We start from the raw sequence: 14,733 nt of genomic DNA, 5'->3' as shown, positions 1-14,733 counted from the left end.
ATACATTTTTGCTCTTCCAGCTAAGAGTAATGCATAATTTGAAAACTGTAATAGGTCTACTTTAATTATCTGCATTCACATTATCAACAAAACATGCTTTTGTAAAATAAAGTGCTACGGAGATTGTCAGCATTGTTAACTTAATTTTTGCAGCCGACACTGACTTGGAAAACTGACTAGTTTATTAATAAATAATTAAAATTGTTGCTTCACAGCTATATATTAAAGGCTAATATACCTATATATTAAAGGCTCATTATGGTTTAGTATTTAAGTAATTAAATTAATATAAATGTGCAATTAGTCAATTTAATGGATTAAATGATCGACTTGTTATTTAGAATCTTTAGTCGGGGCAACTGAGACACTGTGTGCACCAATCTTGACAGTCGTGGAAGCATGGTATGCTGTTGTTTCCAGCAGCGCAGCACATTTTTTCCGTTACCTTAATTGATGGATGTCTAAAATATAAAAAGGCGAATCCTAAAAACATGTGAGCTATGACGTGAAAATTGGTCCAAAGCCTGGCCCTAGGGGCGCAAATAAGTCAGGCCCCCAGGGCTCTACCTCATTGTCCATTACAATATTCTAGGTCCCCAGCACACAACCCTGTCACCAGTGCTGGCTTTGCCTGCAAATAAGACTATTTACTGTATTGTGTAGTTATCAATATTATCATTACATCATTGTATTATTAATTTTCAGACATGGGTGGCGTCGCATTTGCTCTCTGGCCTTGTTTGTGGAGCACATGCTGCTGGGTGTTGGAGATGTGAGGTTGAAACTCAGGCCACTAGTTCTGGAACACACTCGACGCCTAGCACAAGTGAGTCGACTCTGTCCATTTCCTTGACAATAATTTCTTGAGCAATTTAATTTCTGCTTATCAGCACTCATCTCTTTGCTAAAGGTCTTAGAGCGGGACTCAAATCTTAAAACGAGGCAGCCGTTTGAGGCAGTGATCACCGTACTCAAAGCCTGCAAAGATGGAGCATCCCAAACCATTTTCAGGTTTTTTTATTAGTAATATTTTCTTTAATCAAAAGGTTTAGTAAGAGGCTACTAAAGGAGTGTGGTGATTTGTCACTGTGTTTGTTTACACAGGTTTGGCATTCAGCCTTGTCCAGTGTGCATGGGAGACCCTCAGGACCCTTTGAGCCTGCCCTGTGACCACATCTACTGCCTAACCTGTATCAAACAGTGGCTGGTGCCTGGCCAGATGCACTGCCCTCTGTGTGTACAAGAAGTGCCTGATGCCTTTGTGCTCAAGGCCTCTGATGAAATACGGTAATCTGCTAATTGTTTGGGATGAATAGTTGTTCTTCATCTCTTTGATTGTCTATCTGTATTCTCTCTATTGTTCTAAAAGATGATGTGCTTATTTTGGTCATTAGGGATCTCATCAGTCAAAACGCATTCTTCAGAATGCGATGCAATGCTTTCTTCATTGATATGGTCACAACTGTGTGCTTCAAGGACAACACTCCTCCCAGCAGAGATATCATCCTACACCTGTTGTCCCTCCTGATGGTGGAGTCCTGCTCACTCCCTCAGATCAGAGGTATGTCTGTTTATGAAGTATATGTATGGAGGTCTAGGTTTTGATTAGAATGAATAAATGACCAGAACGTTGTTCCTCATACTCTCAGGGCGTGACCGGAGGTTCTTGACTAAGGCTCTTTCTCCCTTTGATGACTCTTTCGATAAAAATCCAGTGGTGCGTTCAGTGGTACTGAAGCTCCTGCTCAAGTACAGGTGAGCGCAGGGCTTCTAACAGCTCACAGCACTCTCTTAAACATTTATTGAAATATTTTTTGTCTTTTCTCTTTTTCAGCTTTGATGATGTGAAGCACTATCTTCAGCAGCATCTGACAGAAGTTGAGCAAAGCAACATCATTGAGGAGACTGATAAAACCGAGCTTTATTCTTTGTACATAAACTGTTTGGAGGTGTGTATATCACTGCCCTGACCAACTCGCATTCACCTGCCATTTTTTATGGCTTAGTTTTAGTTTTTTATGAAAATGAAATATTTTTGGTGATATATATAACTGCATATCTACTGTGAAAAATAGCATGCAGACTAAGGCTAGTTATGCTTTTTTGCTTTTATTCTTTTCTATACATCTTAACTTAATCTTACTTTATTTAAATAAAATATATTTTTTTATTAATTTCTCAAGAATTAGTGTTAAAATACCCTTATGTGCTATGTTTAAAATTTGTTTTGAAGTACAGTATGTTTCTCCTGTGTCTGCAGGACTCAATGTATGATCGGACACAGTGGCATTCTGTGGCGGAGCAGCAGGCCTGTTTACAGGAGGAAACTCGTTTTCTGCTGGAGTTCCTTCACTCTGATGCTGTGTCTGCACATACTGCATCTATAGAGCACCTGCAGCGGGTGGCCAGAGTTCGATTGTGCCTGGATATGGCGGCTGACCTGCTAGTGAATAGAGTGACAAGTGCTGGTAATTTGAAAAAGCCTGTAGTGCTTGTGTTTTAGTGTGTGACATGACATCATAAAACGTGACCGAAGATGTCCAGGTTTAAAAACATTTAAAAAATTACATGAAAAAAAATTGTTATTGTTCACAATATTTTAGCACCTTATTTTAAGAACTTATTTTTTATTGTTGTTGCATTGCAACTTTTTTTTTTTTTTTTTTGCAATGCTTTCTGTTATTTCTACCCAGTTTTGAAACATTATTGCAACAGTTCATGAAATATGCACTATGACCCTAGAATATTTCTTTTGGAATTCATGAGATTCACACAAAAACTAAAAAAAAAAGTTGCCATGTTTGTCAAAGGCTAGAACTTAAAGTTGAAAAAAATGTCTGTATTTGAAATTTAAATAATTTTTCTTTTGGTATTGATATTGTTTTCCTGATTTTAGGTGCACACAATGATCCTTCAGCTTTTATCCCACCGTTTTTGGACAGCGTGGTTAGTCTATGCTGCCAAATCAGGAATGACTGGTACAGGGTTTACCTCATCAGAAAGACCTGCAGTCTTCATGGGGTTGAATATGTCCAGAAACTTCTGACACAGGAAGGGTTCAAGTGGCTGTTTCCTCAGGAGATTCTTGAGTCGGTGGGTTTTAGTTTAATTAACTTCATAATTCTGTCATGAGTGACAGTATTTATTCTTTAACTGCTATGTTTATTTCTCTCAGACTCAAGATGACAGTCAAATTGACCAGTATCTAGCATGTGGAATGGACTACAAAACCATTCGAGATGCAGTAGCCAAAGCCATGCTAGATTGCAACATGAGCGCAATACAGAAAGCTATTGAGGTATTTTTTTACTCCTTTACAACGCACACACACACACATGCCCACACACACACACTGTGGCTCTAAAATCTAGAGAGCTGCCTATCCACCTTATTTTTCCCTTATGAGCAGGCACGGCCATTTTTAAATTTTATGGGTCTGACGTCCAGTGTCATCTACTTCCAGCTATTTTTAGCTTTACAAAACAGCTCATTTTACTGCTTGATATTACAAATTGATGTCTTACCATAATATTTTAATGTATTGCTTTAACTATGAACAGTGTTGGGTGTAATGTGTTACTAAGTATCGCGTTACTGTAATTAAATTACTTATCCACCGAAAAAGTAAAGTAAGGGATTACTGTTAATTTTTTAGGTAATTTAATTATAGTTACTTATAAAGTACTTGCATTACATACAGTAAATCATTTCAGCGGTTCTAAAATTAATATCGAATTTGAAATTTAAATTTACAGTCTAAAGATAAAATTGAATGCACCGTATTTAACCCTCTGTGTGCTGGCGTTCACTTTCAGTTTTTCCTGATTCACAGAGAAACCTTAAATACTCAGGTACAGATAAGACCAAAATCAGTCGATTCTAAAAAGGGCCTAGTTTTATCTGTGTACACTGACAATAAGAACAAAATATTGTGCTCTTGTAAAATAAACAAATCAAACAGGCTGCGCTTTCTGCCATCTAGGTCTCTGTGTGCAACATTCTACGCATCACAAACTCAGCGAATACTTGACACAGAGACATGAGAAATGTGTCTATAGAAAGCTTGAAGTGTCTACTTTAAAATGAACGAATTCAAATTGAAAAGGAATATTCGTGATCATGTAATCCATATGAACAGTCTCTTCCGTATCTGAAAGCTTGAAGTGTCTACTTTAAAATGAAAAATTCAAATCAAAAATGAATATTCCTGATTCTGTAATGAGTATGAAACTAAAGCAAGGTGGTCTTTCCCATATCTGAGCTCATTATATGCAGTCACCTGCGCACAAACGCCCTCACCTAGATACAAAAAATAGATTTAAAAAAAAAATTTGAGATCCATCTAATTTTCATCGTTTTTGAAAAAAGACCTGCCATGAGGAATAAGATGGGATTTACCTCAGAAGAACAACGATCTGACACAGCTTTATTCAGCGGAGAAGATAATTTCTGTAATTTATTCTTACCTACATTAGTTAACATGTTATTTTTACATAAACCGTTATGAATTTTACTAGTTGGGCTTCTCCTGAACATCTTGCCAAACTGAAATGTATTGTTTAACTTTTCTTAAGCTTTTTTGTTATTCAGATATTTTGTAGAGTATTTATTAATTTTTTTTGCCAAAGAAGGTAAAGTTTTTTTATAAAAATATTTAAGTATTACAGTTGTTTTAAAGCTAAAGACTAAACTATTATATGTTTGACTCAAATTTAAAGAATAAAGAGTTTAATTTCTATTTATGTTTATAGGGATTTTAAGATGTAGCCTCATTAGCAATTTGAATAAGTTACTTATTGAGAAACTAAGTTACTTTTCAGACAGAGTAATTAGTAAAGTAATTTAAATACAATATTGATGTAATTCGTAATAGTAATTAATTACTTTTTGAAAGTAACTTACCCAACACTGACTATGAACAATGGTTTGTAGTGCAGTTTTTATAATTTACTGCACTTTGTTATTCCTCTAGTTCAGTGCTTCTCAAAGTCCGGACTCCGGTCCGGATCCGGACCCGGAGGGAATTCAATCCGGACCCGCTTCTATTTCATATTTCAAGAACACTAATTATTATTAACTTGTAAATCATTTGTTTATTTATTCTTATTTTTTTATGTCTTTTGGAGAAGGTCCGAAATTGCAGGCGAGATATTGAAACTTTTCCTTCATGACATTTGTTGTCATCATGACATCCAGTGAGCGTATGACGTTTGACATAATCGGGCGACATTTCACCGCTAATATTTTAATTTTGTTGTTTTGTTTTGCTATCACTTATATTATGGCAATTTGTCTTATAGCAGTGCCCAGTGTATACATTTATTTGTGGCGGCTTGTCACAATATCAAAACTGACCGCTACAAATAGATTTTCCAAAAGGCTTATACTTCGTTGAATAAACTGAGCACTGCGCGTTTCAAAAATAAAATGCTGCGCGGGTGTTTTTATATGAATGTATCTTTTAAAAGAACCGTCCGTTTTCTTCAGAAAAGCTTTGATGCCAATTTTCATTTGGTCTTTCCTGTAATGGCTGATAAAGTAGCGCTTATTTGATTACAGTCGTTAACAGCTATATATCACGCTCCAACAGCGCCTCCTGCTGGCAGAGAATCAACTTGCATTTGCTAGTCTGCGGGAAACACTGGTGTCTGTCAGCAAACATAAACAAAGCATGCTTCAGAACTGTTTTGAGAAGGTGCTTAAGTTTTGAGCCATGTATTATTACTATGAATTAGGCTACTACTACTACTATTACTATCTTGTGCCCTGCAATAACCATTTACGCAAACTCTCTTTTGATATAAAGGGAAAAAAAGAGAAAATCGGCCCAAAAAATCAGCATCATATATCGGCCATAGGCTGCCCTGATTTCTAAATATCGGCATTGGCCAGAGAAAAAACATTATAGGTCGACTTCTACTGCTGACACTTAAATTAATTGTTTTGCCACTTTTGCACTTGTTATTAAAGTATTTTGAAAGCAAAGGGAACCTTTTTTTTTTAAAATGAGTGTTTATTTGTTATATGTTATGTATGTATTGTTTATTAAAAACACGTTTTGTAATAACCAATTGTTCCGGACCTTTCAGGAAAATTCAGATTTGGACCTTTGAATGTAGACTTTGAGAACCCCTGCTCTAGTTATTTCCCTACAGCAGCTAGTGAACTGGACATCTCGCACCTTCACAGAAAACGGCTTACATCCGTGTTGAAAAATAAGGTGGATAGACCATATCACAGTGCATCTGTGGCAGTGACCAGGGTCTTAACAGGGGCTTTGGGCAAAAATGTCAAATGGCCCAAATTCAAAAGGGAAAAAATTTAAATTGTTGATTTTGATCATTTCAATGATATTCAAATAACTTTGTTTGACATAAGACAACACATATCAGGGATGTGATTTTTTTTTTTCTTTTTTTTTCTCTTCATAAATACGGATTTCCGTATTTTCCAAACTCTGAGGGATGACCTATGTGATTCGCGTAGATCTGAGGGTTTTTTTGGTGGTGGTTGTGGGGTGGGAGGGGTTTGGTTACTGCATGATGATTGAAATCGCGCAAATGGCCTTAATAAATGACCTGTTACCTAAATAAACAGCAAAATAAACTGCAAAAACATTGTTCTCTAAAACATCATGGACTGAATGGTCCTGAGAGCGCTGCACGAGCTTGCGGCGCCATCTGCAGGACAGTTAAAAGCGTTCAAAAAATTCAAAGCGCCAAACGCGAGTAGATTCGTCGCTGAAACGACCCCGTGACTTTTTATGAATGGCGGTGAGAATTTGAGATTGCTAGAGCTGTCATAAAATGTACAACAGTTGTGATGTAATTATATAATAGGCTGTAGTCTGACGCGCTACGTCTACTGTTACAGTACTGTTTTTAGTTTCAATTCGCTGTTAGTGCTAGTTGCGCTGTGCTTGGTTTGAGCCGCTTTAATTTGCATTTGGGAACGCAACATTCGTCATTTAGAAACGTTTAGTTTCAGTGTCACATAATCCTTCAGAAATCATTCTAATATGCTGATTTGCTGCTCAAGAAACAGTTTTTCATTATTGTCAATGTTAAAAACTATTTTGCGGCTTAATATTTTTGTGGAAACAATGATACCACTCAAACATTTATATAAGATTAAAAGAGAGAGAAATTAATAATTTTATTCATCATGCATGAAAGTGATTAAAAAGTGAGTGAAGGCATTTAAAATTTATAGTTAATGAATGCATTAATAAATGTAATTAATATATTTGATAAATACAAATAAATGCTGTTCATTAAACTTTATATTAATCAAAATATCCTGAAAAATAAAGTGTATCACCATTTCCACAAAATATGAAGCAGCAACATTTTCAACAAGTTTTCAACATTGATAATAATCAGAAATGTTTCTTGAGTCAAATAAATTGTAATGATTTCTAAAAGATCATGTGACACTGAAAACTGGAGTAATGATGAAGAAAATTCTGCTTTGCATCGCAGGAATAACGTTACATTTTATAATATATTAAACTTGAAAACTTTTTTATTATTATTTGTAATATTTCACTATATTGCTGGGTTTTTAACTTTATTTTGATCAAATAAATTCAGCCTTGATGAGCAGAAGATATTTATTTGAAAATTATTAATAATTGTGATGTTTTCAAACTTTTGGCAGGTACTTTAATAATAATAACAATTCTATATACTTTATTATAATATATTATAGTACTTTATTATGTTATATTATATTATAATGTTATGATTATTAAATGCTGCTTTTTATTTTTACAGGACAATAGTATGTATTATTACAATAAAAAATATATCCTTTAATGTGCTAAAATGTATATTTTTAATAATAAGTACTGGGTAATGCTTAAAATATGCAATCAAATACTTGCCATTTCTCTTCCTCAGTCTTGTTAAACTGCTTAATCTGTGCTGACCAGTTTGCAATGTCTTTCAAAACATCTTTGTCAGAAGGAATGCAACTGCACACCCATGAAGAAAGCTGTTTATCTGCTACTGGCTTTGTTCAGAGAAGTCACCGCCCTATACAGAAGTGGTAACCCCAACATGCACCCTAAACCTGAGGTAAAAAAAACAAAGATATGCTACACAACAATTTTATATATATATATATATATATATATATATATATATATATATATATATTCTATATACTGTATTCTATGGATTTTTTGATAAATGTGTATCACTGCCATGTGTCTGATATTCATGTTGTTTTCTATAGCAATGTGCTGGCCTCGAGGATTTTATCAGAAGCTCAGAAGTGTTAGTCAATAATGAAATGAGGGCATTTGCTCAAGCGCTGGTGAAAAATGATCTTCATGCTCTGCGTGTACAACCACAGACCTCAGGCAGAGAATTTGTGCTGGTAGAGGTCACGGTTCACATGGCTGCAGTACTGCTGTGTGGAAATCTGCCTTTACTTAAGCCACTGCAGCAACTGGCACTGTCCCCAAACAACATGATGGTATGAACCCTTCACCCTTTACATGGTGTCTAAAATGTGTTTGGGTGTGATATTTCTATCATGTTCTCCTGACAGGCTTCATTCATCCCAACTATGCCTGATGACATGTTGGCAGTTGCCCAGCAGGCCATGGGACAACTTCAGTGGTATTGTGAGTGGATTCTGTTTATCTGTGCTGCTATAGAATTTGCCAGTGTCATGCAAAATTCAAGACCTGTAAAAATTCAGTGCACTTGAAAACCCAGTGGTTAATATCTGACCAGAAATGCTATATTAATTTACGTTATGTTACCCTGTTCTAGCTCGTGTTAATGCAGTGATAACTAAAAATAACTTCATTATCAGAACTTTAGGAGTTTAGGATAATATATTTGACTGTGTTTGCCTGGGTGTTGCATAAAATGTAATTTTCTGTTGTATTGAGTTGTAATGCCTCTGTTGTAATGCCTAAAATAACAGCAAAAGCAATAATGTATGCCTATTGATATTGGTAATATAATTTCTTACAGAATTAAATTCCACAAAAGTGTGCTATGTTAAAATAAAATGAAACTGATTTCACAAACCATATTATTCTTCTGATATGACATATTTTAGAGTGAAATGGGATATTAAAAAAAAGAAAGAAAAATGTATAGCAGGATTTTCTCCACCCGGAATTGATTGGTTTGTAAAAAAAAAAAAAAAAAAATTGGTGATTTACAGTACATATTGTACCTGAATGGAGTGGCTAGAAGGGAGAGGTAGAAAATGAGAGGGCCTTGTGATGTCAGTGAAAAAGAAAAGTAATTTCAGAGATGGAGCAAGTTATTTAACGTCCTTTTTTAACTTTTTATTTTACTTTTAAGTAGTTTAATAAAAGATGATGAAAAGAAAAAAAAAATACTGAAGAATTGTTTACAAGACCAGAATGCATGTATTAATAAAGTAAAATTGATAATCTTTTTTGAGTCACCATGGGGTCTAGGGCTGGGTATCGAGTTCGATACTTTTTAGGCACCGACCGAATTGCCTCGATACCACCGAGTATCGAAAAACGTCTTGTCGTTCGGTACCAAATTTCGATACCTAAGGGTTTAATCTCATTAACGTCAGTGAGCCAATAAGCCTGCAGCACTAGGTGTGTTTGACTAGAAGTGACGGTGCTGATTGATCAGTGTTTGACATCCGCGAGAGCGATTCGAAAGCGTACGGAGCAGTCTGCTCTCTATATCGCGCAGTTTCGCTTACTTGACACAGACTGAAGCTCGCGTGACATTTCAGCGTCTGCCGTCTCACTAAATGAGGACATAAACACATGAACAACAGCTCTAGAACTGCTCTGAGAGTCACTTCATCAGCATTTTACCGTTTGATTTGAGTAAAACTTGCGTCATATCATATACACACAGAACTGTAAAGGTATTCCCGGAAACCCGTCAAAATAAAAGTTCGGATTAACTTGGAAGACACTGCGGCAGAAATAAATTAATATTGTTCAGCAGAGTGTACATACTGCTACTACTAGGCTACTATTAAAATTATTAAAACTCTTATTTTTTTTTATTAATGATCACACAACATTTCTTCCATGTTTTAATTTTAATAGTAACATTTTGTTTGCCAAAATAAATAAATAAAGTTTTATTTTCAATAATTTAAAAGAAAAATTAAATTAATGTTTTATGCCTTCATTTGAAAACCAGATACAGAACAGAATTTCTGAGGAAAAAGAAAACATTTCATAAGGCTGTTTTAAGAATAAATTTGAATAAACTAAGTAGTTTTTATGCATTCCAATAATTAGACATACTACAACATAGAATTTAATAACAATAAAACATTGTTAAAGAAAATAAAAACATCCACAAAGTGGATAAAGATTTTAAATTTCTTGAAGTCTTTAACAACCTAGAATAAATGAATAGAAATGATGATTCTGTCTGAGCTATGCGTTTTAAAACGAGCACGCACTAGTGTAAACTGAAAACTATTTGAGCTTTATTAAAATTATTTGTACTGATTTTTTGTGTTGGCTATATTTTGTTTCTTTGTGCAGTGGCTCAGGAGATGAGTTTTTGAGTCTGTATACATGTCAACAAGCTGAAATAAATAAAACCAAAGTTTTTTTAGATAATGTAATCTTGTTAAAACTGTTTTCTTAAAATTGGTATCGAAAAAAGTATCGTTCAGGAACCGGTATCGAACTCAAGGTATTGGTATCGGTATCGAACATTTTTGAACGATACCCAGCCCTAATGGGGTCCAAGGGAACTGGAATTTTAACAGGTCCTTGCCATTGACGTGACATTTTTCATTGAGAGGATTATATATCAACATATCCTAATCTCTGGTGTCCTTTTGTGTTTTATAGTCTGTCCTAATGGTCATCCATGCACTGTTGGTGAGGTAGGGTCATGTAACTTAATTCCTGATTTGCATTAATGCTGCATTAACTAAACATTAATTGTCACAGAGCACAGAATTAGATTAGTGTATTTTTTCTTCTTTTTAAAATTAAAACATGATTTTCTTTCTGTTATCTGTCCAGTGTGGTCGACCCATGGAGGTTGGTCGCTGTCCAGACTGTGACGCACAAATAGGTGGCACCAACCACAATCCTATTCAAGGCTTCCAAGCCATGCAGATACAGTGAGTTACTCTTGCAATTAATGCTTGTTTTTTCTCTTTTTTACCTTAACCTGTTAACGTTTACCAGAGCGACAGCGCACTGAAGCATTTTTTTCCCCACTAGTTTAATGTTTATGAATGAATTTAACGTGAAAGAATATCGTTAATCTTGACAAACTATATATCATTCTGAAGGTCTAAGCCTCAAGCATCGACGACAGATCGCTGTTTTCCGATGGAAAGCTTATAAGGAATGTATTTGCTACATTTGTGTAAGCAGTACACATCAAAACAGGCAGAATAAAAAAGCTGTACGTACCTTTATCACTGTAATAACGAGTCACAAACGCGTCCACTGCTGAAATCCCAGTTTAGTTAGACAGGTAAGGGTCCACAGAACAACATCCCAGCGAGCACTTTTTGTCCAGCGAAACAATAACGTTGTAATAAGGATGAATATTCCTTTGTTTACATTTCATTTCTTCGGGAGAGTTATTGTTCGCGTCCGTTATGGAATAAATTACGCTCAAAAACAGCGTCTTGGTGATAATAAAACAACACGGTGCTGTAGCATACAGTTTTACAAACAGAATGATACCGTCCACGGAAAAAAAAAGTCTCAGAAAAAAAAAAGTCTATCATTGTGATTCAATGATCAGCTATTATTGATTATATGGACCATCTGTTTGATTATCATCTGAATGGAAGCACATCAGCGTGTGATTACTGACTCTATGACCATGTCTGCCAATATCACTTCATGTCTGGCAATCAGAATACTACTACTATATACAAAGCATTTTTTTCCATTTTTTTTCCTTTTTTATTACTCAAATAATTATTTTTGTATTTTTTAGTGCTCAAATAAATCTGTCTATTATTTTATAATTGAAAAACTATGCAGGAACATGTATAATGACTAAAATAATTCTGCAATCCATTTGGTGGTTATTTTTCCTCAAACAGGGTGGTGGGGGGACTATAAATAGTTTCAGAAAAAATATTGCAGGAATCTCATTTTTCATGGTATCGTCTTCAAATTTGAAATATGAACTCATGAGACATGTGGCTTTCAATCCATTACTTTTCTGGATTGCTCCAGGACTTATTTCATGTATTTGTATATGAAATAAAAAAACATTCAGTGTGAAAAAATATTTTTCACGTCAGTGTCTATAACTTTTTATCTTTTTGAGCATTATCAACTCTGGATGATAGATAGTAAAGCATAGAGTGTCTTTTTTCCAAAGATACCTAATTTGTTTGTGTAGCACACTTTGTCACAAACTGTTACCATTTTAATTGAGGTAGGTTATTTTCACCTGTGAGGCCCACAATGGGGGCGAAGGTTAACAGGTTAAAGGTTAAAAATGCATTAATATATGAAGACATTAACTAAACATAATTAATAATTATTTAGGAGTATTATTTCATGTAAAATATTGTAATTAATGTTAACATATAAAACCTTACCATAAAGTTCTATTGAACTATACAAAATTAGCATTTTAATTAAAATTTTGGGATTTATTTTGCAGTATTGACTTGCACACTATACATTCCTATGTGTCATTCCTTATATAAATGACTACTGTACCTGTTGAACCGGTTTTGACTAAGGATTTTTTTGTTTTTAAATTTAGTCATTTATTAGCCATAATAATTATTTGTAGAGATGTGGATGGTATCTTTTTAGAGGTAATTCTTACAGGTAATTGTTTTAATCAATTTGAGGCAATTGTACCTCTTTGCAGAGGGGACCGTACTCAGTCGGGTCACATTCTGGGTGATGCACAGCGTCGTGACCAACCTGACATGCAGGACACTAAGAATATGTCACCTGCCCCCTTCGCTCTTCTCAGACTGCTCACACACATGTCCATGCTGCTGGGAGCTCAGAACAACCCACGGGTATTACATTCTTTCTGCCTGCTGTTTGATACATATATATCATGATCATATGCTAATTGTGGTTTTGAGTATTGATACATGTGATGCATACATTAAATACATCCAAAAGAAATACACATGTGTTTGAAGAACTGAGGAAATGTATCAGGAACCAGACCCAGCTCTTTAACCAGACAGCACCTTTAACTATATTCATCCCATATTCTTGCATGTTTCTCTTAAGAGTCTCATCCAGATCATCAAGCCTGCTGTGCTGGATCCTGGCCCATTCCTGATGGCCCATCTTTTGAAGGACATGGAGCAACTAAGCAGAGCTCTTGGCAAAGGGCTGGATGATACAGTCAGTTCAATCCATTTGACCATCCACAGTCTACTGGATCCCCATCAGACCAGCCAGTGTAAGAGTCCCACACCTCATCTTACATTTGTCACTGGCCATATTGATCTCCTCCCTCAGAAATTCAAGAAACATAACATTTTGTTATTCTAAACAGGGCCTGTTCCTTACGATCCAAACCTTTCCACTAAAAATGCAAGAAATGGATGGGAAAATGCCATGAATAATGATGTCATCACACATCAGCTGAAGGTGAACAAGTCATCTTTTAGTACATCGCAGAACCCAGAATGCATTAAGCAACTTAAAGTTTTTTGCATCTTTTAGTGTGTAAATCATGCTTTATTTTCCATTTGTTTCCCTTATTTTTCATTGCTTATAAAATGGATTGACAAATTTATTTACATTTAAAAACATTTTCATCGTTGAGTAGTTGTTTTATAACACTGGGCCTAACAAAAAAGTAAAACCTGAATGGTTGATTAAGAGCTGTTGATTAATTGTTACATTAATGACCTCAGTAGTAGAAACTTCTCATAACCCTTAGATTAGCTAAATTATTATTTTCCATTCTTTGATATTTCTCTCAGGTTTTGGAGCATCAGCTAAAGGAAGTGAACGCCTTCATCAGGAAGGATGAGCGAGTGTCTTCTAATCCAGTGATGAAGTTGACATTTGGGGAGCCAGGGCTTTTCCTTCGCTCTCTGCCCCGGAACTCCCTCATCCATAATTCATCCATCTGGAGCTGCAGAAGGAAGGTCTCAATGTTGAGTTTGACCCACATTGTGGAGCAAAACAGTGGCCGGGACAACTTACCAGTGCTCTGGAGGTTCCTTCAGAGGGTAAGATATTTATCAACCAGAGTGTTTCTCATTAGTTTAACAACCAGAGAATGCTTTTCATGATGCCTGCTTTCTAGACAGATTGTTTATGTTGTGTAGACAGTCCTTTGACTGTTAGCATGGTTGACTTTGATGCTAGTCTTATGAAGGGCCAGCCATAGTTTATTTTGTTTTAGCATGCTAATTAGGAAAAAATCTGTAATAATGGCAAAAAATTTTAGAGAAAACAGAAACTGTAAAGCTGTATATTTCAGGAAGCAGAGCTACGGCTGGTGCGGTTCCTTCCAGACATCTTGGTTCTCCAGTGGGATTTGGTAAAAAAGTTCCAGAACATGACAGAGCTAAACTACAACACCATTGGAGAGTTCCTGCAAAATCAGAAAGCAGGTACTAATATGGTGATATTAGTGATGATTTGCCATGGGAAAGTGTTGAGTCAGTATGGAGATATTTATGATTGGTCTATGATCATTTCATTGTTGTTAATAATTTCAGTAAGCCCATTTCAGCACAAATATTTTCAGCAGTCATGCAAGCATATGCCATTTCTCT

General features: G+C 35.4%; 1 protein-coding gene across 3 annotated transcripts in view; it reads left to right on the top strand.

The window, feature by feature from the left end:
* LOC306846013 (E3 ubiquitin-protein ligase rnf213-alpha-like) overlaps nt 1-14,733 on the top strand; it is a 58,351-nt gene that overhangs the window by 31,567 nt on the left and 12,051 nt on the right. For 2 of the 3 annotated variants that reach the window (XM_079379070.1, XM_079379068.1), the window contains 19 exons: nt 706-826; nt 911-1,011; nt 1,105-1,287; nt 1,395-1,561; nt 1,650-1,755; nt 1,835-1,949; nt 2,261-2,468; nt 2,897-3,093; nt 3,176-3,298; nt 7,965-8,078; nt 8,239-8,481; nt 8,557-8,632; nt 10,835-10,869; nt 11,012-11,112; nt 12,846-13,002; nt 13,226-13,400; nt 13,497-13,591; nt 13,930-14,181; nt 14,436-14,568. In XM_079379070.1, coding sequence (XP_079235196.1) covers nt 706-826; nt 911-1,011; nt 1,105-1,287; nt 1,395-1,561; nt 1,650-1,755; nt 1,835-1,949; nt 2,261-2,468; nt 2,897-3,093; nt 3,176-3,298; nt 7,965-8,078; nt 8,239-8,481; nt 8,557-8,632; nt 10,835-10,869; nt 11,012-11,112; nt 12,846-13,002; nt 13,226-13,400; nt 13,497-13,591; nt 13,930-14,181; nt 14,436-14,568 — 2,702 coding nt within the window. The remainder of the gene's footprint in view (nt 1-705; nt 827-910; nt 1,012-1,104; nt 1,288-1,394; nt 1,562-1,649; nt 1,756-1,834; nt 1,950-2,260; nt 2,469-2,896; nt 3,094-3,175; nt 3,299-7,964; nt 8,079-8,238; nt 8,482-8,556; nt 8,633-10,834; nt 10,870-11,011; nt 11,113-12,845; nt 13,003-13,225; nt 13,401-13,496; nt 13,592-13,929; nt 14,182-14,435; nt 14,569-14,733) is intronic. The other variant, XM_079379069.1, reaches the window with a different exon arrangement.

This window comes from Barbus barbus (genome assembly GCF_936440315.1).
Source record: "Barbus barbus genome assembly, chromosome: 3".
NCBI classification, from domain to species: domain Eukaryota; kingdom Metazoa; phylum Chordata; class Actinopteri; order Cypriniformes; family Cyprinidae; genus Barbus; species Barbus barbus.
This window is presented reverse-complemented; position numbering and strand designations above follow the sequence as displayed.